At 47.0% G+C, this 25,637-nt stretch overlaps 1 protein-coding gene across 4 annotated transcripts in view; it reads left to right on the top strand.

Annotated features, from left to right (window-relative positions):
* LOC143208836 (rho GTPase-activating protein 20) overlaps window positions 1–25,637 on the top strand; it is a 289,326-nt gene that overhangs the window by 116,231 nt on the left and 147,458 nt on the right. Inside the window, exon 1 of one of the 4 annotated variants that reach the window (XM_076423894.1) lies at window positions 12,699–13,869. The exons of the other annotated variants lie outside the window; for them this stretch is intronic. Within the exon in view, the coding sequence (XP_076280009.1) occupies window positions 13,561–13,869 (309 nt within the window). The 5' untranslated portion in view covers window positions 12,699–13,560. Of the gene's footprint in view, window positions 1–12,698; window positions 13,870–25,637 lie in introns of those variants that run through there. 4 annotated transcript variants of the gene reach the window in all.

The following is a 25,637-nucleotide window of genomic DNA, read 5'->3' as shown; positions in this document are numbered from 1 at the left end:
GTGGTTAGCGGGTCTCCGGGGGTGTACCCGCGGGATTTTTCACGAGTGACGTTCGAGAGGTGGGACGGTCCGTGACGGGCTCCGGCACTCGACAAGGTAACAACGACAACGATTTCGTGCAGCCGTTGGCACGCGTGCTCACAATTTTCCACGCGATCGTCCCTCGGACTTGGGCTTGCGCTCGCGCGTGTATTCACAGGCCCGACAATGCTTCCGCCGGGCTCTGGCAGTTCTTTCTTTTGGTTGCGGAGCCACGGAGGTCGCGCCACTTAACGGTCCACGGCATATTGCATCGGCCGTTTCGTGTGTATACGCAGAGATTCGAATGGGCATTAAAGCCGGGCGCGCGAGGCATCCGCATGCCACCACTGGATCGAGAGAGAAATGGACATGGACGGACACAGAGAAAGAGAAACGGCGAAAAAGACAGAGAGAGAGAGAGCGGGGGAAGGACGAGTGTGGCCAGGAAGAGGAGAGAGTGCGTGCGACAATGGGGCATAACGCGCTCGGATAACGAGCGCGAGTTATGCCCCGTCATAATTTGCAATTTAGATTTCATTATCGCGCGATGCCACCGTTCCGCTGTTCTCCGTGTTCTCCTGGTACGCAAATCGGAGGACAATTTTCTGCTTCCGAGAGCGCCGCGGAGCCCAGGAAATTGTTCGAGCGAGATCAACCGGCAACGAGACAGACAAGTATTTATGGTACCCGACGATATTTCTTGTCGACCGATCGAAAGAACTTTATTTAAAACGTGTTGCGCCTGTGCCGGCCACACGTAGAAAGTACCGTTGAAAGTTGTGGATTTGTTGATGCTGGTTAAATTACGCCGGGAGGCATCATAGCAAATCAATGCGGAGATACAGATTCCGGTGAGTTTGGCACCGCTGCGATCGGTCGCGCTGCGTACGCGTGGTCCGAGTGGGTGTGGTCAACAAGATTAGTAGTTTATAGACTCTGTAAACCGCTAAACACAATAGAATTGCGCTCAAATCTAGAGCGTCCTCTTGTCATTAGGATAGGCGATTTCAAGGACAATCTATTCGATCTCTGCGTACACTTCTCTAAATGGGCGTGGCCGCGGAGCTAGAGCTGTGAGCCGTAGGCTCTATAAACCTAGCTCTAAACACGAAAATTGATCTCCAATCTCTAAAGCATCCTTTTTCCATTAGAATAGTTGGATTCCAGGACGATATATTTGATCTCTGGGTACAATAAGTGGGCGTGGCACCTGAGCTAGAGTCTCTATAAATCTATAAATCTAAAAGGGTTTCTATAAATCTAGCTCTAAATATCAGAATTGTTCTCTATTCTAAATTATCCTCCTTTGATTGGACTAACCATTAAACTGCGGATCTTTATGCAAAATGAAAAATGTTTGCAAGACGCAGTAGTCAAATAACAATTTCATTCTTCTTTTACTTATCTTATTAAGGTGAAACTAATAAACTGGTGGCCTTAAATCTTTTTAATATCTGCACTGTTTTAAACTGTACGTACCCATTTTTGTCATAAATGCATAAAATCCGCAGTCTGCTAATCATATTCGTGGGCGTGGCACCTGAGCTAGAGTAGTGGGTCTCTATAAATCTAGCTCTAAACATCAGAATTGTCCTCTACTCTAAATTATCCTCCTTTGATTGGACTAACCATTAAACTGCGGATCTTTATGCAAAATGAAAAATGTTTGCAAGACGCAGTAGTCAAATAACAATTTCATTCTTCTTTTACTTATCTTATTAAGGTGAAACTAATAAACTGGTGGCCTTAAATCTTTTTAATATCTCCACTGTTTTAAATTCGACGTACCCATTTTTTGTCATAAATGCATAAAATCCGCAGTCTACTAATCATACTCGTGGGCGTGGCGACGGAGCTAGAGCTAGTCCACTACCAGAAACGATCTAGTCATTCGAATAATCAAAAATTCCGATGTTGAACGACGACCCGCTAGACCTTCGTGCAGATCGTTTGAAATGGGCGTGGCCGCGTGGCTCTCGAAGTAGCACCTTGACACGGGCCAGTCCCTGCCCACGTCCGATTCAAGCCTCTTGGAACATCGTTCCCTTCGTCAGCCGTATCGGCTTGGTCCACAGATCCTTCTCTCGCGTAGAACAGTATTCGCAGCCGATAGGGGAAGCGACGATAATTAACGTTGGTTCGCGATAAGCGGTGCAAGTATGCCAATAATTCTGTCTGGCCGGGCACGCTGTATCATAGCGCTTGGATGCGAAGGGCGGGCAAGAAAGCGGAGAAAGAGACTGCGAACGGAGAACAGAGAGAACGGTTAGAAGCCGAGATAAGATAGAAGCGTTGGTAGGCGAGGCCCGCGGAAAAATCGCGGACACAAGAAACGTAGATACTCGAAATAGTCGGCAGACAGAATGGTGATTTACGGCGTTTCACCGGTGGTGTGCGCGCGCGCGCGGCTCTGGCGTTCCAAGTCGTCCTGTTTAACAAGCTAAGCGATCGAGAGTTAAGGCTGCGAACGAGATCGTTTCTTCGTGAAAGTCGCGGGACCCGCCAGGAAATGCTCTCGGTTCCGTTGCTGTTGCCATATAGCCCCGTTGCCATAGTCGTTGCTCGATCGGGCCAACGATAGCGATCCGCTCGAGCGGCCTAATAACTCGCGATCTACCGTGGCCGGCTCCGTCCGTGGCCATCGACGCGGCGCGCGGCCACGCTTGCGTAAACGGGTTAACGGAGAGGTCAATGATGGAGAGGTATTAATAAATGGCTCGACAATGGGCGTGGAATTCGCCGGCTCCGGTGAAGCTTAATCTACCGGATTCGTGGAACGAGGCGCGCGATTGCCTCTCGTTTAGCTCCGCGCACAAGCGCAAAGCGGCGCGGACCCATACCACACGAGAAAACGCTGGCGCGAGAGGAATTCCTAGGAGATTGCGTTCTTTCACGGCGTGGCTGGCGCACGCGGCGCGGCGCGATCTTTATCGCGAAATTTTCATCGGGAACACACGAAACTCGGGATCGCTCCGATCTTAACCTCTAACCGCGCGCAGCTTTCTTCTCGCCTCGGTGGAACCTTGATGTCTTCTTTCGATCCCCCCCTCGCTCCAGCGTGTATATTAACGCTTCGCTTACCGGCGATCGCATCGAGGGAACGCTCTTCAAATCGATTTTAAAACGATCCCCCCCTGAAGATTTTTCAGCCGTTCTCAGAACTGAAATTAAAGCTGGGAGTTCGTACACTTCATGATAGGATCGTTTCAGTTTAAAGCGAAATACGAAATCGCACGGGGGAAATCGAGAAATGTCGACCGGTAGCACGAAGAAAAATGATAGGATCTTAAAGGGGTTACAAGCAATCGATTTCAGACTGTATTTCCGAGGGAATCCGTAAACTTTTCAACGCTCCAATTAAAACTGTAAGATCGCACTTTATGCTAAGTGCATTCGATTCCGAAATAAATTTCGAGATCGCGTCGCGTGTACAACATTGCGAGGCTGTAATTGGTTCGAGAAGTGGCAGGAAGATTGCATCTTCCCGAGCGAGGGTAGAAGCGGCTCCGCGACGCGTTGCGACGATCTAATTAAAGCATCGAGGCAATTACATTCGCGATGGAAAACGTATCGGGAAAAATCCCGGTGGAATCTCGTCGGTCCGGAACGTTGATCGATCGGCGGGAAACAACTTTGTCGAGGAGAGGCGAGGTTGATCGCGCGTGAACGCGAACGTGAACGTGAACGTGTCCGCGGAGGATCTTCTATTATTACGACCGTGTTCCTTGGGAAAAATCCATTAGCCGCTAAACACTGTTAATTAATTCGCTTTAACGAGGACTCGTCGGGTTTTTCGCCGGGAATTAGTTCCAGCTGGCGGAGTAGCTTTGCGCCGATAGCTTCTCCGAGCGGGATAGCCTCGGTCTCGTAAATTACTGGATAATGAAGGTCTCGCGTGTCGCGCGAGAAACTGTCGGTCGTTGCGGGTTTAGCAGAGCGTCAAATTAAGCGGGTTCGAGCGGCGCGAGCGAGCTCGTTGCGGGTTGACGCGCGGTGTTGTCTTCCGGACTGGCCACGCCGCGCCGAAGTTGTTTTCCTCGAAAGACAAGCGGTTTCTGCTCCGCTCGGTTCCGAACGGGCCTTAGTCCAGGGCTTCAGGGCCCGCTCTAGGGGGAGGGACAACCCGGGCATCTGCCCGGGGCGCAAAAATTTAGGGGCGCCATTTTGGCTTCGGCTGTAAGTGTGAGAAAAATAATGATGTTTTAAATATTCAATTAATAGAAAATTTTAGACTACCCTTGACAGACAATTTTGCTTAAAAAAAAGGTCATTTTGTTCAGCGTGGTGCTTAGTGCTTAAAAAGGGGCGGCAATTTGTTTTTTTGCCCGGGGCGTCGTAACCGCTAGAGCGGGCCCTGAGGGCTTGAAAACAGTTATGATATCGGTTTCGGTCCTTGAAACAGTTATGAAGGACCGATATTCTGAATAACTGTTATGAAGGCCCGAAATTTTGGTTGATATCGGTGTCGATTACGGTCCTTCGTACATGGATATCGGTCTTAGCATAACGGTCTAGGACCGTTATTTTTTCGGTCCTATATCGGTCCTCATATCGGTCCTAAGTTCTAATAAGTTTCAAGTTATAGCAATCAGGGCTTGAAATGGGTCCGAAAATAACTACCAACATTAAAAACGGTTATATTTTGGTCATAATTCAAAGTTGTTTTATTATAACAGTAAATGTATACATTATTGACTATTTTTGAAGTGAAACTTCATTTGGCAGGGTGTAGGCCTAATTCGCGTCACGGAATTCGCGATACGAAAATGCGTAACGGAAGTGGTGGGGATGGTTAGCCGAGCTAGTCTTAAATAAAAACGGCTGTATCTCGAGAACGGTGCGTCCTACCGCAAAAATAACGAAATTTTCGAAAGGCTCAACCCCGAAGCATATAGGGTACGCCCAACCACATGACGTACATAGTCTTTTGAATTTAAAGAAAAACCACGTGCGGCAAAAGTGAAACTTCTTGCAGTCTAGTAATGTTTAGAAGTAAATTAAGATTGGAAATGGTAAATAATCCTAATGAAGCGACAATAAGATCAAGAGAGAACTTCGAAAGTTGCTGAGCTTCTCTCTAGGCTCTAGGTTTTCGCTTGCAGAGTGGTGATTCTTGTGTCCAAGAGGATGTGTTTTGTTTTACCAGAGATCATTCTGATTGGTATCCCCGTAAAAGCGTCACCGATGACGTCGAGTCAACTGTCGCGTCGGCAATCGACAATAAGGTGCCGGTCTCTTTGCCACCGATTACAAAGCATCGGCCGACCCTTAGAAGTCGCTGTGCCTAAAGCATCGGCCGAGCAACAAAGTATTAGAACCGATATGAAGACCGATATAGGACCGAAAAAATATCGGTCTTAGACCGTTATGCTAGGACCGATATCCATGTACGAAGGACCGTAATCGAAACCGATATCAACCAAAATTTCGGGCCGTCATAACAGTTATTCAGAATATCGGTCCTTCATAACTGTTTCGATCAAGCCCGAAATGAAACAGTTTCAAACAGTTATTTCCGGGCCCGTTTCAAGTCCTGCCTTAGTCGCGCTGCGAGAAGCCTTGACCTCACGCAACGTTTCCGCGTGCTACGCGCGCACAGTGCACCTTACCGCGCCGAGCGATTCGCTTTTTCGCCACGCCGAGCCACGCCACGCCACGTCGTCAAGGACCGCACCCTGCGCCTCCCTTCTCTATTTTCTCCTCCTCCTCCTCTCCGACCTTTTATTTCTTTCGAGGGTTCGCGATTTTTCAGTCGCAGCTCCGCGAGTCGTAAATTCCCCGCGAGACTTTTACAATGGCGCAGTGAGCGAGCGAGCGAGCCGTTATTTATGTAATTGTACGAAGGATTAACACGGCCGACGCAATAAATACAATCACCGCGCGCAACAGTTCCACCTAGACGCCCCACCTGAACGATAATATCTTAATTTATGCCCCGCAACCCGCCCCATTATCTCATTGACGAGCCTTCCGTCGCGTCGCGTCCCGAGACGGGCCCATCCTTTTCGTCCAGGATGTCTCGACCTCGCGGCAAGCGATTCCGCGTGCCTCCCGAGGGACTCGCCTGGACCTTGAACTCGTCTTCACCTCGGCAACGGATCGTTACGGGCTCTTCGTGTTGGTCGGAACAAAGACCTCATTTGATTGATATTGGCGAAGGTCGCCCCATGCGGTATATGTATCTATGGCTCGATTGACGAATTAGAACAGCGACGCCACGCCCACTGAGAAGGACAATTTAAACATGGCGAGACCAGTAGTACAGACGGTGTCGCCAGAAAGTGACCGAACCGTCACTCGAGGGGAATACAAGGTACCCCCTCTCTGATGACCAGAGTAATATGTGACACCTTTCGCAGGTTTTAGGTTATTGCCGCGTATCGTATCGTACCTATTATGTACATGTACCTACTTAATGAAATGAATCATGTGGGTCGTTCTAAATAGAGACTGTAAACATTCTTTATTATAAATAAAATTAATTGTAACATGTGGGAGTTTCAGTCTTGAAGCGAAGTATGAATGCTTACTATTTATATGTATTATACAATTGAAAAAATCTTGAAATCTGTATGTACGTATGTAGTACCGAGTTACATTCCAGTAAAATCAATAAATCATAATACATTTTAACACTGTTAACCCTCGTACGCTCCTCAAAAATAGTTGCATAAAAGAGACTGGGATGATAAATTCACTCATTTTTCTTCTACACGATAAATTGACAAATTATGTTTTATTTGTAACGTTACATTTTAAAGAAATACAACTCACAACATAGACATAAAGGGATCAACAATTACATGGTATGTGAAATAAGTAAATGGGTGAATTTTACTCGGCAATAAAACCTAAAACCTGCGAAGTGTCATGTCATTGTTGCGTTCCCATCGCGCACGCGCAACGTGTCTTCCATTCGCCCCACTAAATCGCCGTCGCGCACGCGCATGTACTCTGGTCAACAGAGAGAGGGTACATCATTTCACCGTGACTCCCCTCATCTGGCGACACTGAGTACAGAAAGCAGTGGACTCTCATTGGCAACTGTTTCCAATGGGAACAAAAACGAGAAATCCATGATGGTGCATAGCGGTGATAGACTATTCAAGTTTCGAGTCAAAATAGAGAGCGATGAAGCCACGCCTACTGTTGGCCATCCTACATATGGAAAGATACATAATCGTCTATCGTTAGCCCGTTGTCTCATTCCCAAGCATTGTTTGTCCCGAAGCATTGAAAACGCGGATGTCGCCAAATTCGTGCACGGTATTACGAAACACGGGAAACAGCGGCTCTAAAAATGCCTCGAAAATAGCCAGCAACCTCGGCGTTCGACCTCGACCTGTTCCGTTCGCGCCCAAACGCCCCCACGATCCTCGAGGTCGCGTGAGCGGGTGCGAAACGCGAAATCCTTCGCGCGTTATCATCAGCGGATGCGTGCGTGCGTGCTAATGGTTATGCATGAAATCTAGCGCTTTCGCCGTACTGATAAACATTTATTTTCTCACTATCAAAGCAAGCACGACGACTTTAAGAAACGAAGCTTACAATTAGACTTTCGGATCTGTAAATTCCAGCTACTTTATGGAAATAGCTCAATGCGCGGCGGCGACTATCCGACCGGGAAGATCGTCGCGGTAACTTTCCGCGTTCCGGAACGGCGGCGTCAAAAGAGCCGAAAAAAAGGAAGGGCCTCGGCGCGGCGCGGAAAGATTGCTGCGATTGCCTTGATAACCCGGATTTATGGCTGTTGGAAGGCGCGAGTCCTCGCGCGCTCCTTGGATTCCTTCGAATCCTGCGGCGAAGGCCCGCGCGCGTGTTCGGTTTCTCGCGCGGCGAGTTTAGTTCCCGCCGCGAATCTAGAGCAGGCAGGGGAAGAATGTTGTATAAACACGGACTACAGGTCGGCTGAGTTACTAGTCGACCAGACACTCCGTTCGCGGCGCAATCGCGGCTGTAAATCGGCGAAAAAATACAGCCGGGAACGGAACTACGTGATTCCGCGATAGCCGGAATTTATTTCGCCTCTGCACCTGTCGCGCGCGCGCTGAAACTCAAGTCCGCCGCGGCGAAAGCGAGTCTAGGCGAAGAGGACACTTGTCCAGGGTATCTTCCACGAAATTTTCGTTTTCGGTTCTCGCTTTCGTCGAAATTCCCAGATTTCGCGTGATTACTCGCGCGAAAACGGTTCGACAAAAATTAATTGGTGCAATTTAAAAGAAACCATGGATTAAGAGGATCCAAGCAACTCTCGGTGAAGTTTTCCGAGTCGTACTTCGAGACCGCGCATATTTTCGAGCGACAGCGAACGTCGAGAAAATTCGTAGCCGACCCCGAAGATGCACCGCGATTGCACCGGCCGCGGCCGGAGCGTTTCGCGTCACGACAGGAGCGCGGCGTGCACGAGCAGCGTACAATTATGAATTTCCATCGCGGTATCTCGTATCTGAATCGCGTTGTAGGACAAACAGGCTCCCGCGATACGGCACGATGAAGATGAAAGATGCTCGGGTGGAAGAACAAGGAGAAGCAGCGAGGGGGTAGGCGGGCGGGGACAAAGAGGAAGAAGAAGAAGGAAAAGGAGAAGAGGCGATTTAACCGCGCGTGCTCCCCTCGCGAATCACAATCGTGTACGCGCGTAATTCAGATTCTCACGAGGGCTGACCCTCCGAGAGGGGAGAATGGCCCGGCCTGACCCAACTCGGCACCGCTCGGCTCACCTCGGATCCGAGTATCGGCTCTAGCTCGCGCTAATTACGCGTCCGCGTTAATAATTGCCGGAGCAAGCTCCCAGCACGATTAATCAAGCCCACCTCCCTACCCCTCCTACACCAACCGACCGTATATAGCCGCGGGAATAATTGAAGTTTTGACGAGTTCCCGGTCTAATGATATCGTTTGTGTAATAAGTGGCGCCGTTACCCCGTCCGTCGTCGTTTCGACGGCGCTGAGAACACGGACGGAATCGTTCCGAGACGATTACGCGACCCGCTAGGTGTCGGAAAACCTCTGCGGGGATCATCGATCCTGGCAGAAGCTGGAGATCGATGCGAGATTGACCGGAGCGTGACGAGAGAACGATAAGCAAACGATCTTCCGGAATTTTTTAGAGGAACTTTATACATTGGATTTCGATGGAGGTCCTAGCGTGTGTTGTTACATGTTCCATGAAGCAGAAAACATTTTATTAACCGACTTCGAAAAAGGAGGAGGTTACTCAATTCGATCTGTATGTGCCTTTTTTTCGCTTTTTTTTTTCTATGTATGTTCACCGATTACGTCGAGATGGATGGACCAATCGGAACGAAACCTTTTGCATCTTCTAGAGTATGTTCCCGGGATGGCCCCGTGCAAAAAAAAATTTACATTTCTTTATTAATTACGATTTTATTTGCGAAAATGTAGGGTGGTGATACCGTCGTGAACTCCGCTGAATGTTAGACATTAGGAACAGTAACGACGCGACGTCGTTGCCGTTATCGATTGCCGCTTTCAGATAGTTATAAATTACGATTTGGAATGTAACGCGGCTGACAGAGATAAAAAAGTGTGAAATAAAAAAAAACTTTTTAAAAGAAAAATTAAATCGACTTCGAAAAAACGCACTAAAAAGAATGAAATAATTTCCACTTAATTTATGTGAATACACACAAACTTAAATACAATACAATATTTCGGAGAGGCGGCGCAAATATATTATTTAAATATAAATATATTAGTATTTAGAAGAATTTAAGGATTTTCGTAATTTCCAGTGTCGCAAATTTTCAATTTTGCGCCGCCTCCGAAAAGATTGTATTGTATTTAAGTTTGTGTGTATTCACATAAATTAAATGGAAATTTTCGAAGTCGATTTAATTTTTTTTAAAAAAGTTTTTCGAGTATCGAATTGCCGAGAAGACTACATCGATGTTTCCCAAATGATTTGAATACTTCTACTGTTTCGAATTGTGTCTACGTACTTTCGTCGTACATGCATAAAATCCGCAGCTGATTTAATTTTTCATCCGTTACTGATGAAATTTTGGTTTCAAGTGGCAGAGGCGAATTTCTATTTGTTCGCGACGCGGCGGCGCGGCGAGTGTGATCATTATTAAAGAAAGGAATCGCCGTGTTTTCGCGACACGCGAGGATGCTCGACGCGAACATCGAGAGGGTTAATTCACCGTTCCCCGATGAAAGTCGCGCCCGAGGCGTTTCCCTCGGCCTCTCTCCTCTCGTTCCCTCTCTTGTGTCGCGTCTTCGGTCCGTGGTTCGTGGAACTACGGCGTTCCACGACACCCCGGCACCTTCTCGCGCTGTTCCGCACGACTACTCCCCATTTATCGTGTCCGACATGCGAGAATATCACCGAGAAGCAACCGAGAACCAGTCATCGTGCCATTAATTAGCCGGTTGACGCCTAGAAACAGGAATTCATTCCGGGGTCAGGCATTATCAATTGCTTTTATCGTGGCCGAGACCGTTACGGCCGGGACACGTTCCTCCTGCCGCGGCTGCAAATAGAGTACGATGCACCCTGCGGCGCGGTGCAGCGTGCTGCCACCGATCTCCGAAGGTCCCTGGAAACTCTGGAAACCCTGGAAAATCCATTATAGGGGCCAAGTGCGACCTTCCCAATGTCGAACCCGTCTCCTGTCGATTCTCCCACTTTCGCCCGAAATCTCGTTGGCCCGTCTCTTGTTGATATCGACCGACCTTCATAAGTACACTACGGATTCGATCTGTTTATAACAGAAATACATAACGATACATAATATAAGCGTGGTAAAAACAGTAAAAACTTAACACGTTCATGGACATGAATGATGTAGCATTCATTATAAAAATTTGGATGTCACAATTAACATTCTTACTGTCCGCGAGCGTAAGAATATTCTAATCCGTTCAATTTTAAAAAGCTGTTAAGACCAACAATAAATTCTCATTCAATTCCTGCCGCTTTCGATTGATGCAGAAAGTTTCTATTTTGCATAAAGATTTGCATCATTGACGTTATACGTTTTCCCTTTCTAAAGACTTCAAGCAAGAATATTCTAATCCGTTCAATTTTAAAAAGCTGTTAAGACCAAAAATAAAAATTCTCATTCAATTCCTGCCGCTTTCGATTGATGCAGGAAGTTTCTATTTTGCATAAAGATTTGCATCATTGACGTTATACGTTTTCCCTTTCTAAAGACTTCAAGTAAGAATATTCTAATCCGTTCAATTTTAAAAAGCTGTTAAGACCAAAAATAAAAATTCTCATTCAATTCCTGCCACTTTCGATTGATGCAGAAAGTTTCTATTTTGCATAAAGATTTGCATCATTGACGTTATACGTTTTCCCTTTCTAAAGACTTCAAGCAAGAATATTCTAATCCGTTCAATTTTAAAAAGCTGTCAAGACCAAAAATAAATTCTCATTCAATTCCTGCCGCTTTCGATCGATGCAGAAAGTTTCTATTTTTCCAAGTCGCGTTGCAAATGTTGCATTCGGATGTATTACACTTGTTCGAAATATCAAACTACATGAGAACAAAATACACATGCTGAATCAAAGTAATAGATAAACCCGAAAATATCTTCTGTACAATTATTTACGAGAGACTGTGAAATATGCGGGTATGAGGGTTGCAGTCATCATTCTCCGATCTATACGAGTATTCCGTTGTAAATGTTGTGGGCAGATTTCCGTTTCGAGTATTTCGTTTACGAGCAGTTCATAGGTGACATTGTCCCAGCTGTGGTACACAAAATTACGACGTATAAATCTTCTACATTCTTCGGATCTACAATTCTCACTGTATTTATTATTATCTCCGACAAATTCGATGTTTGGATTCTATTTAACGATGCGAACGCAGTTTCATGTATTCCGTTGAAACAATAAAGTGTCAATAAATTGATATTTCAACGGCCGCATAAATTGTGAACACGCTAAGCGGAATCGATCAATCACGATGATTTAAAGGAGACTCAACAGAGCTGTAAAACACGAGACTTCCCGGGTCAAGAGACATTTCGGAAAACTTGTTTCCCACGTTGATCGGCGAAGTATTGCGAAAATTCAACGAAATCAAATGAATTTTAATCGGTTGAGAAACCAATAGAAAGCAAAAACATTGTATTAGCCCTCATGCGTTCTGTTATTTGTAGGTAAAGCCTGATACTTGGTGACTTCAATTTTTTAATTTTTTTACTCGTCAAATGTGACTAAAGAACATCGAAAAATAACTGTTTACCTTGTTATTTCATCGATCTTTTACCACTGCGCCAATTGGACACCGAGGGCAGATTCAGTTCGTGAAATGAGGGACAGCGAATTTTTTTGTGGATATTTAGCCCAGAGAGATTCGGATTCGAGGAGACCCAGCGAGGGTCGTTCGCTCGCTCGCGTTTCAATTAATAGAAAACAAAGAGATACGGACGTGGGGAAGCGTATCAAGGGTACTTGGTGCACTGGGGGCCCGTCGCGCCGGTTTCCCTGGAGAGGGACGAACGGCGTGTAAGGCCCAAAGCGGAATAAGTCCCGATCGCCATGGTAACCGGTGACTCTAAGGCTCGCGTGTGCCCGTCGGAGATCGTCAAACTCCGATCGGGTTCGTGCGGAATCGCCCATACTCGGGCATTTTCGTCGGAGCGAGGCCAACCGGTCGGCGGACGCAGTCTCCGCGCGACCAGTTCGATTCCGCACGTAGCCAGCGATCGGTGCTCGCGTCGCGTCGTGTGCGTCGCTGCCTTCGTCGTTGTCGTAGTAATCGTCATCGTCTTAATCGTCGTCGCTGTCGTTGTAGCCGTCGGGTTTCTCTCCTCTTCCGCGGATAGTGTTCCTTATCGAAATTCCACGTGCGAAGCTGTGGCAACGTTTCACAGTTCCCGGTTCCCGGTTGATTCAGCTTTCGAATCCGGAAAAATCGGTGCACGCAGATCGCTCGATCGGAGCGGAGCAGCGTGTTCGCGAGAGAGCGGTGCACGCCCGAAGGCAAATACCTGTGCGCCTGGTTTCGAGTCGATCCGGGGCCTCTGACACGTCGCTTCTTCCCGCGGCTCGGTAAAACGTGTGCCCGACACACGAAGAGAGAATAAGATACAACGAAAGAGATAGAGCGAGAAAGAGAGAGAGAGAGTACCTCGAAACGGTATCTGCTCGTGTTCTCCAGCGCACGGGAGACGCACGCGTGCTGTCGGAGCGGAATCGGACTCGGTGACCGATTTTGCTACACCGTCGAGTTGTCAGTGGGATATCGTCGCGCGAGGAGAGAACGTGCGCACAACGGGCGGATCGTCGGAATTTTTAGTGGCCAGTGTGCAGAGGAGCGTTGCGCGCGCGCGCGCTCGCGTATCGTGAAACCACCTGTGGATTTCGCGTGAAGGAGTACATAGTGACAGTGCGTAGGAACAAGCCGCGTAGGGAGTGGTGCGCGGCGCGACGGGACGAACCACAGAGGAACCAGAGAGATGACGACAGCTAATCTGTAGTAAACGGGCGCGCGCTCCGTTCGTCGAGCTTCGTCGTGACGAGCCCCGGAGACCGAGAACCGTGAATACCCAGGTCGAATGATGACCATGTTCGGCACCCTCGTCCAGAGGCTCACCTCGCCGGTGACCTCGCCGACGAGCCCGCGACGCCGATTCAAGTCGCCCTCGAGATGGGAGGTGCAGAGCGACCCGGAGGACGACCCTGCCGCCCCGGTTCGGAAGTCCAGGGCCAAGCATCTGCTCGACAAACGCAAAAGCAAGAGCAGGGCCCGTGCACTGAACGTACAGGCCGAGCAAATCACCATGTGCAACAACGGGTGGCACGACGCCGCGTTTCCGCCCCTCAGGGGCACCAAGAGCCTCGGCAGGCTCGACGGCATGAAAGAGGTGAGTTTGCGCCTCCATCCGATCGGCACTTCTCCGCTTTCAACTTTAATATTCGAGCTCCCAAATATTGTAGAATCCTCACCGGCAATATACATAAACGATAATCGACTCGAAGCAACCCCTTCGAACACCATAGTTTCGAAAGTTTTGAAGTTCCCACGGGAAACACGTTCTAAAATTGATTCAAAGTAAAAATCTAGTCACTTGTCACCGACCTATATGAGGATTTGTCGATTTTTCCTGCACGATCTGGAATTTTCCTTGAAACCTAAACAATTTAAGGTTTAATTTGAACCGTCGAAATGAATTCGAAGAGTCCCCTTACAATCGGGTGGATTTCGTCCGGGATGATCAGTCTGTTTTAATCGACTTTTCGACATGATTTCATATTTTCCTTCAATTCTACATAGATGTACAATCGTGAAGTGAGATCCTCTAGATTTAATTTGATTTCATTTTTCACATAGAAAATCAATATGATCAACGTTCCGAAATGATCCTGCTCGAATAAATAGAATAAATAGAACAACGAACAAACATTGCAATTAGAATCTAGCGAATTTCATCGTTCGAAACGCGACGACTAGACACGTTCCTCGAAGTGGTTCTGTCGGACGTAGTCCGGGTGATATATCGTGCTAGAAAATCGTTTTCCAACTTCCCTGAAAGTCGCGGTGCCCTAATCGAGCCGGTGCAGGGCGGATGCACCTCGTACTCCGTTTTTGCATCGTTGCAACGCGTTGCAGAGTTCTCGCTGGCAGCCGGGCAGGAATTTCGAATCCTGTTCGCGATCGGTTTCTCGTCCCGATTCGACAATACCATATCTGTGTACTCCATCGCCAATTAACGATCGATGTACAAGAGGTGTCTCTTGCGCCAATTACGGGTACGATCGGTAGTTCTAGTAGAGTAACTTTGAGGTATTCGAGGCGTAGAGGCCGGTCCGCGGGTTCGAGAATGGTAGTAAACACCGGACAGGACGGTGGGCGTGCTTTCTAAACCGTCCGCCGCTATCATCGCCGGTCGACGCGATCGGGAAAACAGGTTTCGTCGTTTCTTCGTATCCGGATCGGCTTGGAAAAACCACGATCCGCGAAACAATAGAAAAGAGTGGTCAAACTTGGACCAATTGGTTAGGTTCCTCGATTCGATCCAATTTACAATCGATGGGCACCGCTAACGACGCACAGTGGTCTAAACGGGTCATTTAGCTGGACAAAATTATTCTAGCATTATTTTAAGACTTAAAGCCGTAGTTAAAGTAGGTCATTGGATTCGTCTTGACATCAGCTACAACAATATGAAATAAAAAATACTTAGTAGCATTTAAAAAATTAACATGATCATATTTTTTATTTAAAAAAAAATTTTTGTCAAATTTTTTTTATTGGAATTTATAGATGACCGAGTATCGATTAACTTTTGTTCGAAACATTTTCTTGCCAGATTATCCGAAATGTTCAAAACATCGTGGTGACAATTGGGCATTTGCACCGAAAAGCTTCCGAACCGAAACTTTTCATTGAATTTAGCTGGCCAAAATTATTTATAATGTTTAATGATCCCGCAACATTTTCAAATCACATATAGTATCATTTTGTATTTGTTTAAGTATTTTAAAAACATCATTTCATCTCAAGTGTTCACGTCTGGAAAGCGTGCGCGCCCGAAACGCAAGGACCGCTTGGCGCGATAAACAAAATGCTGTAAAAAAAGAGGTGCAGACTCGTGCAACTTTTTTTTGTTTTGCTGTAAGCCCAAACCTTTGACAATTACGACCGCGCTTAAAAAAAATTCTCGGACGCAACCTGATATACAACATAATTACTCATAAAGTGTTACAATCGTAACAAATCTTATTTACATACTAATCGTGTTGAAATGTAAATAATTACCATAAGATATGCAATAAAAAGATACAAAATTGTTGAAACTATGGTCCATACTTACTTGCAAAACTTTTATACTGGGAAGAAATGTGAACAACTTACTTGAAACATATAAAAACTGTCTCATCGAGTTTTACCGGCAAGACACGTACTACGAAAATCTTTAACTTTCGATGAAGTACAGCATCTCATGGGTGCCTGAATGATAAAAAAAATGTTAGTACATTGTCCCCCACACTTTAGGTAATTTTCGAAATCGACTTTTGGCCAGCTAAATCGCTGAAAGGGACCACTGTGCGACGCTGCAAATATTTTGCTTCTGGAAGCAGCAACGAAGTTGTCATTGTCGTCGCGACTTGTATAACGAACAAAATTGTTAAACGAAGCATCCGATGTTGGTTGAAACAGTTGTTCTCCCGATGGATTTTTAATTAGACGCGATTAAACGCGGTACGTGACCGCCGCAACCTGATTGCATAATTGCGACGCAACGTAATACCAGTTTTTAGACCGGTGCGCGCCGACGCGCCGGTGTTTTTACTCCCGTGCTCTCTCGCTAGATTCGCGTAATCCACGCGCGTGGTTATGTAGCGCGAGCACGAGCTCTATTAAATGGGTTGCCATTTCGCCGCATCGCGCGGATCGCAGCGAAAATGCTGCGGCCGCGGCTCCGCGGCCATTACCTCTTCGTGCCGCATCCGTGGCAAGCTCTCGCACTGACATGGAACCGGAACGACCGCTTCCAGAACAACAAAATCGCCAAGACAGCGGAATTCGCGTGCTGCTCGTCGCCCCGCGTCCATCTTGCACATTAGATTCCAGCGAACGAGTGCATAAAAACCCCAACCAAAACAACGCGTTCGTACTGAGATTTATCATTGGCAACAGTAACCTCGTCAAGTCGCGACAGTTTTCCCGTTCGACACTTTTGAATACTTCGCGTCGACGTACCTACAAATTCTCATTTTTGTATTTTGTGTTGAAAGTTCTTGTTTTTTTTTTTTGTTCATGTATATGTTCTCTAGCATTTTACAAATCCGTACACGCCGTGAAGGCACGAAGATCGGCAGTCCGTCAATAACTGTAGCAAGAGTCAAGACGAAAATGGCGACGCTGCGCTGGCCCGTCGTAAAATCGGCAGCTTTCACCGAGCGCGATGCGCCGCGTCCGTAATTCGAACAAATTGTACTTTCTCTCTTTCTCTAGACGGGTCGTTGAAGTCGCGAGAACTTTGCGTACCTACACGAGCCATTAAGTGTCGTTGTTTCGGTAATTCGACGAAATTGCTCGCCATTTTAACGACCCCTTTGAGAACCCGCCCGAGAAGCTTTCGCTCCGATGCACATTGACCTCTCTTGCGTCCAGTCCGACTCGAACAACCATTTTAATCCAGTGGGTTCAATGACCATAGTCTTCAGCGATTTTATTCTAGTTACTATGGAATCGAGTCGATCCAATTTCGTTATTATACGGGGGAGGGGTTCGAACGGAATTGTTTCTACGGTAGACCGTTAGATCGGCTCGTGTTACGACAATCGTTTCCTCCGAATTAAGGGAAAAACGGAGGTCGGTCACCTTTCGATTGGTCTCGCAACAATAGGGCCGCGATAAGAAAAAAAACCAGTCCGCTGCGCTCGTGATCGCGTAGGAGACGTTGACACGCGCGCTCTTATCTGTTTTTGTTAGGCTTGACGTTAGCTGACCAGAGGCTATATCCCAGTTGGAGCAAACACGAATGTGATACGGTAGTTGCAACATTTTATCGGCGTTGGAACAACTTCAACAAAATATACTGTCCTCGGTCCATAGTTTTCACGATGTTTCTACCTTGGGACTTGCCAATTATCAATTTTTACAATTATATCCAAGAATACGAATCTCACCGTGTCACTATGAACAATTTGTCCCGTAACTAACACTTCAAGTTGGATTTGTAACCGAGAAACGTGGCTTCCAGTGCCGTAACGAGGGTATGAAGCGACTGTGGCAAGTGTCTAACTTGCCCCTCCCCGTAACCCAATAATGACAAAAAAATTAAAGATTTTAATGTAACAAGTTAAATTTGACTAAATGCAATATATTAAATACTATTAACCTCGTCAAAATGAGTTGGTTGTATATACAATAATGTATTTGTCAAGGTATTTGTATGAATAAGTAATCTATAACCTAAATAAGAACAAATTTTTATTCATATTGACGACAAATGACAATGACGACAAAATAAAAGAAAAACAAAACAGTTCAGCATATTTTATAAAGTAATTTTTCTCGTTTTTTTTCATTTGCAAACACATCTATTATATCGTCAATAATTTAATGTTTTGGCAACATCCTTTTCAATTGATATTATAGACATGTTTGTTAATCGCTCTTGTCCAATAAAAGAACGAAGGTACGATTTTACAATTTTTAATTTGCTAAACGATGAAAAACTTATGAAAATCCTTAATTCTATGTCTAGATTTGGATATATGTTTTGTAATGAGAGTTAGTAATTTTTTTGCGAGATTTGAAAAGTGTCCAAGCGACCCTTAACCGGGTCGGTATTCTTTGTTTTGCGCCCCAAACCCAGTTGCGCCCGTGGCGGGCGCTTCTTTCGCCACACCCTCGTTACGGCACTGGTGGCTGCTACCCTTTCATCGAATCCCACACGAAATGGGTCATCTTTCGAAATTTATTACAAGAAAACTAGAAGGCGTAGAGCTAAAAAGTTCGTCGCAGACAGCGTCGAATGATATTGTAGCGTAGGCCCTGAATATGCGCAGAGATCTTCTGTCTAGCGATTGTTGGGCGTTCGTACGGAAAGGTTCCGCCAATCTCTTCATGGTGGAATGTTATCGTTCAATGTTCGCGGACGGTTCAGAAGGTGGTCCAAGGACTCGTCCCGTTCAAGGACCGCGAATGGGGTCGGGCAGTCCTGTGCACGAAAAAAAAAAATGAAGATATTCGGCTACCGTGCTCCATCACCTCCGATCGACGATGTTATCTGATCGGAAAGGGAAAAGGCGAGAAAGGGGGAAGGGTGCAGAACTTCCCCAAGCAGATCCGGCCGTCGCGTCGCGTCGGTGCACCGCGATTTAACTAGATGCACACCGGCAGATCCCTATCTCTCCGCTGCAGTTGCAACAGAACTGCTCAACAACGGAGTCCTCTCTCGCTGAGCAACGGGGAGCAGGATCAGCGAGGGCCGAGTCCGGGGAGTCCCTAGTTCCATCTACGCTCTCTTCCTGGCGGAATTAATGGCGGATCGTGGACAAATCAAATTCGTCCTCGACAATCGCAATTCGCTGGCTGACACATGAACTTACATTGTACGCTCCAGACATGTTTCATTCGACGTTTAATATTCTTACGAACTACGGTGTGTGTGTGTGCGTGAAGATAAACGACTGAAGTCTCGGTAAATTGTTCAGAAGCGATAGGAACTTCATTGATCAACCAATGTTTGAAGTTTATATGTCAATTCCCCAGAATTTCGGGAAATTATTATTTATAAAAGAATTGTGGAACTTGCGCTGGGTAAAGTGTCGGGTTGACCGAAAATCATCAGATGTGGAATAGAAATATCTTGGGCAACCCAGAACGCATTTCCTGCCGTCAATCGTGGAACCCAGGGGCTTTGAATCATGGCTCCTCGCCACGATAATGGCTAAATTACCCTGTCCGTTCAAATGCGCAAGAATGTAATCTTTTCGGTCGATCCCATTAGACGTTTCCGAAGCGGTCTCTCTCTCTCTCTCGGTCGGAATTCGCAATTTGCCGTGGTTACAAAGTGTCCGTCCTAATTTCAGGCCAGCGTAGAAGCGTGTACCCCCGGGGCGGATCGGGAATTCTCGAGGAACGAGCTCATTAAATCGTTGTTAAGTGATTCCGAGTCGGAAAGAGAGGCGCCACGCACACGTCTCGTCGTAACCACGAAAATTCCAGTCGCGGTGACCGAGAGGGACGGTTCGTAGCGGCGTTGTGGAGCTTCGCAGAAAACCGAGTCGCGTTCGATCCGATCACCGCAACCCAGACCACAAGTCTTCGTAGATAACACATTGTCCGTGTCCATCTTATTTTAATTGCGAGTGACGAAGTAATTATAATCGCTGCAACTGTAAATCAAATAGTGCAAGGGTTTTAAAGGTGAACACGCCGAGAAATCGTGTCTCGCGCCATAGGAGAGCGAGCCTGTGTCCGAGTAGCAGGCCGTTCGACGTGTCCAGTCCAGTCAGCAGTCGCATACCGAAACTCTGAATCAATCCTCGTTTTCGTTGCCGCCTGGAACGCGAGAGAGCCGAGGCGTCGAACGCTCGTCAATATTTACGAGGCATTCGACGAAACGTCTGGTCGTTCGTCGTGCTCGTTTCGCCGGAATCGAATTATCGTGTCTTGACACCGGGCTCGCGTTATCGTCGAGAGCGAGCCAATCCGAAAACACGCATCCGACAGGGAGACACCGGTCTCTGAGGGGACTCATCAAACTCGAATATATCACGGGTGCGGGACGGTATTAGTCTCGGTTTCGACGGCGCGTGTCGCAGCACGCAACAGGCCCGAGTTCTCTTTATCTCTCTCTCTCTGTCTCGCACGAGATGTGCCTCGATTTTTGTCCTGCGGACCAGCGCCGCGGGGTCCTCCTCCGCATTGTCCCGAATCCGAAAAGACCCGGTCGAACGGACAACAAGTGAGAGGAGGAAGGCGGAGATAAAAAGAAGACGCTAATCGCGAATATGAAATTCGCGACGGGGGTGTTCGGCCATCGTTTTCATTCTTTACGAGAGGCCGGCCTCCATCTTGCCGTCTCCGCGGACACGCTGGCTGCGTTCTTCTCTTTTTTCGCATCCCCTCGTACCCGAGGATACGAGCGAACGAGTTACGACACCCCGGGCATTCCCGGGGCCCGGAGATTTCGCAGAAAAACGAGTCTTGTCGATCGCAAAAAACTCGAAAGAGAAAGAGAGAGAGAGAGGAGGGAGAGACAACGGGAGGGAGAAGAGAGACTGCTGCTCCTCTCTGAAAACGTTTCGACCGTGACATTCTTTTGATCGCTCGTTCGTTCGCTCGCTTGCTTCTCCGCGCGTCCTTGATCCTTCCCAGAAGATGCTAGATCCTCCGGTTGGGAACGCATCGTCTGGATGTAAATGCGGCAAACGCCGCGGGTGGGGCGAGAGGAAAAAATTAATTACCTTGTAATCTCGGAGACGAGACAGGAAGTTTCGACTTGGCCGATCGTTGTCCCGATAACCCTTTTCCGACGCGTCTCACCGCAGTTTTTCCACCGGTTACGGAGATATCTACGGAAATACGTTGAAACATGCGCGGGTTGCTTCGACGACGCTCCGTGGTGCCCCTGAGGGCAATACATTTAGGCCAATTAGCCTCGGGAATCTTGCGAATTTGACGTCAGGAAACTGTTTAGCGAGGGGCGTGGTTTAGTGGCCCTTCATATCGAGGGAGGGTGAATCTATGTTCACGACCAATCAAGTGTATTCTGCATTTTCTCCTTTCGTAACGATTTATTCTTCGGTAAAGGGGCGTGGCTACAGCGCTCCCGATTTTAAGAGTGCCAGAGCACTGCCCTACAGGGCAATCTGTGTTCCGTGCTTACCCCAGGCTCTGTATTTCCGAAAAATCTAGCTCCGAAGTGCTCAGCGACTCTCCACTTCGAATTTTCCTTTTCTCAGTGAAAGAATCGGATTCCGATTTTCAATGAATGGGCGTGGCCTCGAAGCTCTCGCTTTCAACAGAGTCAGCGATTTGTGTCCGCACGCTAGAATTCAAGACCAGGGGTCGCCTAAACGCCACTATTTTTTTCCTCAGTTCTCACGTGTGGCACCCTCTTCTCCCCTTACGTCGCGGTCCAATATTATTTCAGTCGTCGTTGCACCGACTTTCCGCTTTCCCACGCAGCCTGCACACGATCCACGAATAATGAAGGAAGCAGCGACACTGTATCCGCGCTTTGTGGGAATGCAAACACTCCCGGAGAAACTCGCGACGCGTTAAGTGCTGTTTACACCGACGTTTTCGCCGACGACGAGGCTGTGCCTCGAAACATTTCACCGTTCTGCCCGGGGCTGTCATGACGGGATTAGAAATCGTTCGTCGATGGACGACAGAAGATTAGGAAAGTCCGCCACTTTTCGATTACCCAATCGAGTTTCCTGGTTACATGTTTATAGAAAAGATTTCTGCGAAATCGTCATCTGCGGCGAGGCAGAGCCGCGTTGACGCGACGCAACGGCGAGAGAGGAAAAAGAAAGCATTTCGTTCGCGCGCAGCTTCTTCGTATACTCGCGGCGGGATCGTTAACCGCGGCGGCGCGGCGCGGTAATGATCGCAATTAAATTCGCGCGGGTAATTTTCTTTCTTCGACTCTAATTCCCGAGCTACTTGCGGTTCTCGTTAAACGGTCCAGGAAGCGTGTTGGGTCCGTTCGTTTTGCCGTCTTCGAGGCTGCGCGCGACGCGATCCAATTATTCGAGAGATAGCGATAGGAAAAAGAGAGACAGGTATACCCGCGCTTGTTAAAGTTGTTTGTCTCCCGCGAGTTCCGCGGATCTCGGCGACGCGACGATCTCTCGCGAGGTCCTTCTAATCGAAGGAGAATCAAACGGAGTAGACCCGATCGCTATGAAACCGGGGAACGCGGTCCGCGGGAATCATGAACCCGTCCCCAATTATAGTCAGATTTAGTACGTTCGATAAGACAACGTTTTCTCTTTTTCCCAGCGCCGAATGGGATTCCACGGGCAGTCGGTCACTCGGCCTCACGTTCGCGTTCCGCCATTACACGACACACTCGCCGAGGCCCTTTTGCCTCCACTTTCGTTTAGAACAGACTTTCGTTCGGCCGCGGCCGGCCGGCCGGCTTTCGTTCCGCGAATCACGCGTCCTCCATTTACTCGGCGGGACACGCCGAGCGCGTCACCTGTCCGACTGTACTCGCCGACGACGATTCAACCGGTTCGCTAAGGATGACGCAGACACCTGTGTCAAACAATTCCCAGCAAAACGTCATACAAGTTTCTGGATCGTTTCTGGGTTCATTTTCCTTCGATCAGTTTAGCTCTCCGCGAACCAGGTGAATAAACGCCACAGCCTGAACTCCATGCGGGGTTAATTATGTTAATTATCGTTTTTCTTAGATCGAATATTTGTTGTACACTAGCCCTCTGGGCGGGTTGCCTATGATTTTTGCAGTTTGTCCGAATTTTCCGATTTTTCTTTGTAATTGTCTCGAATTTTTTTGCCTGAAAACTTTTCCAGGACCATAACGAACAAAACAAAAAAAGAATTACGCATATCCATCGTTCGAATCGTGAGTTATGGTCTTGAGTTCATACAAAAATCCCATAGAAAAAAGCACTTTCATTTTTACCCGAATTTTCCATTTTTCCGGGCAACTTTTCCCATTTTTCTTTCCCTAAAAACTTTATTCGGGCTATTACGAACATTTTTTTTTTTAAATTAGCCAAATCGGTCCAGCCGTTCTCAAGTGATGTGCTTACCAATGAACAGCATTTAATTTTTATTTATATAAATTATAGTACAGGGTTCACGGTGTAGATTTTGCCACTGAAGGTAGGAAGAAATGAAACATTTTCGTGGTACTTAGCCATAGAAGTCAGGCGAATCTCAGCCTGAGGAACGGAAGAGGGTCAGAGTTGACATTGCAGCTCAACCTACTCATTGTTGCTAGGAGAAAAGAGAATAAAGAGGACCGGTGCGTTTTAAGAGCGTTCGTAGAGCTTAATACTAGAGTGATAGCGGAAATGGAGGACGAGTGGTCGTCGTGGGTCGGTATCGCGGTGAAAACGAGGTCTTAACGATCTCGACATTCAACGGGGCCGTCGCTCGTGCCCCTTGTTCGAGCACGATCGTCGGCAGTGTCAAAGATCCCCGACCTCGGGGGAAGGTTCGGGTTAAACGAGGAATTAACGAGTCGGGTCACGAGGATGAGCCCAGCAACTAGTTCAAAGTGGCCTGGTGACATTGAAAACCGAGATAACGCTCTATTTTCCTATACCCTACCTGTGGTCAGGTGCCTACTTTCAATTTTTCCGTGTCAGAGAACCATACAAGTTCTAGTTCTCCGTACTCATGGTACATTAAGACTATAGAGAAAGTACGCGCATTTATGTATACATCATTACGAGCTCTCTTATACTATCATCGAGCGAAAGCTTGTTGAAATCGAAGTCGGACATCTGTCATACATCCTTCGGAGACCGAATGACCGCGAATCACCATCAACGACACGCCATCCTCGATTTCCCTTGAAAACAGGTTGGTATGCGTTTAATACGTTCAGCGCCGCTGCGTTTTCCAGATATAGAAGACGGAATTATTCGTCTGCATTTAGAAATGAACGAAGGTGTCTTGCTAAACGCAAGTAGGTTGGGAGAGTGCTCTGACCATCGTAAATCTTTATTTGATTTTATGAAATCGTTGAAACTGCCAGCTTGCCGCTCAAAATCTTAATACGCTCGCTACCAGCTTAGGAATTTTATAAGAGGATCAATTGCATTTAAGGATGTTCTGGAGGTATATAAAAACGCAACAAAATTGTTGAAAATTTGACAAGATATAATTCTTACTAAATTAATGCAATTACCAAAGTTTCGGTTCGGTTCACTGCACCGTTTAAGAATTATAGCAACTTAAAGTTTGCAGATTTTAACACGTCTTCTGATGGAGAATTCATAAAATACCACTTGAAACCCTGTTTAAACCTTGAAAAAACGCAACCAGAAACTCCAGTTTTTTTTTAATATGTAGTAAAAATTATGTAATTAATTATGTTCAAAATTTATTAGGATTCACTAAACAGTTACAGAGCAAAAAAATTATATGCTGTCACAAAACGTCAAATTTATCGTGTTGTCTCTGACTAGCATGGAAACGCGACAAGTGTAGACCACTGAATATAGCTACAGAGGGTACAGTATATTCGCAAAAGTTTAATGCAGAATATAATAATGAATGGCTTTCATTGCCATGTATTGATGGATTACGAATTTCTTGTACTTTTGTCTCCCATTGTACCTCCGGAACATCCTTAATAGAATAATGTAACCACGAGGTAGATGAATTTCAGGTTTGAACTGACGCGAAGTTTGCCGATCGCGATGTTACGGGAAGCGTTCGGAAATTTCGGGTATTGACAGAAAGGCTAAAATCGAGGAGATATCGTCCCGGAGCGTCCGCCGCCATCGGCATTCCTTCACGAACCGTCGCGTCGGTCCAGCCTGTTTTATTTTCCTCTCTCGCGGCGAAACGAGCAAGAAGCTCGTTTAAAGCGGCGGCCTCGCGTGTCGACCGTGTCAATGGGAAATCGACGATTTCGCTGCGAGTATCGTCCAGAGCTAATTGTCAATTATACCGCGCGGGATCCATCCGCGGGTTCGCTCGGTCACAAGCGGTCCCGCCGCGCTGACTCTCCGGGTCGACTCTCGTAAAACACAGTCTCAATTAAGCGTACGGTTATGGATGCGATTTTTGATCGCATGCGACACTTACCGACACCTCGAAACGCGCATCGGAACCATAGACATATAGAGATATATGTCTATGATCGGAACAGACGTCGACGACCGTGGTGCGCTGTGAAGTGTATGTAGAAACCATGGATATAGGAATATAGGGATGGAGCATGAGCTAGCATTTTGGGCAAGGGGGGATTTTTCTTTTCCGGAGGGGACGAGGTAGAAGCCTGGATCTATGGGTAGAAGTTGCATCTTTTTCATTGGCGGTGTCCGGCGCAAGCGCAGTACGTCATTATGCATGCGTTACTGATACAGTTACATAACCTTTTAGTATGTTCTTTAATTCGTGTTGCACGTTTTAATTTCCTTTCCATATTCTCTAATTTTAGTTTTATTTAATCCC

Source organism: Lasioglossum baleicum, chromosome 1 (genome assembly GCF_051020765.1).
Source record: "Lasioglossum baleicum chromosome 1, iyLasBale1, whole genome shotgun sequence".
Lineage (NCBI taxonomy): Eukaryota > Metazoa > Arthropoda > Insecta > Hymenoptera > Halictidae > Lasioglossum > Lasioglossum baleicum.
This window is presented reverse-complemented; position numbering and strand designations above follow the sequence as displayed.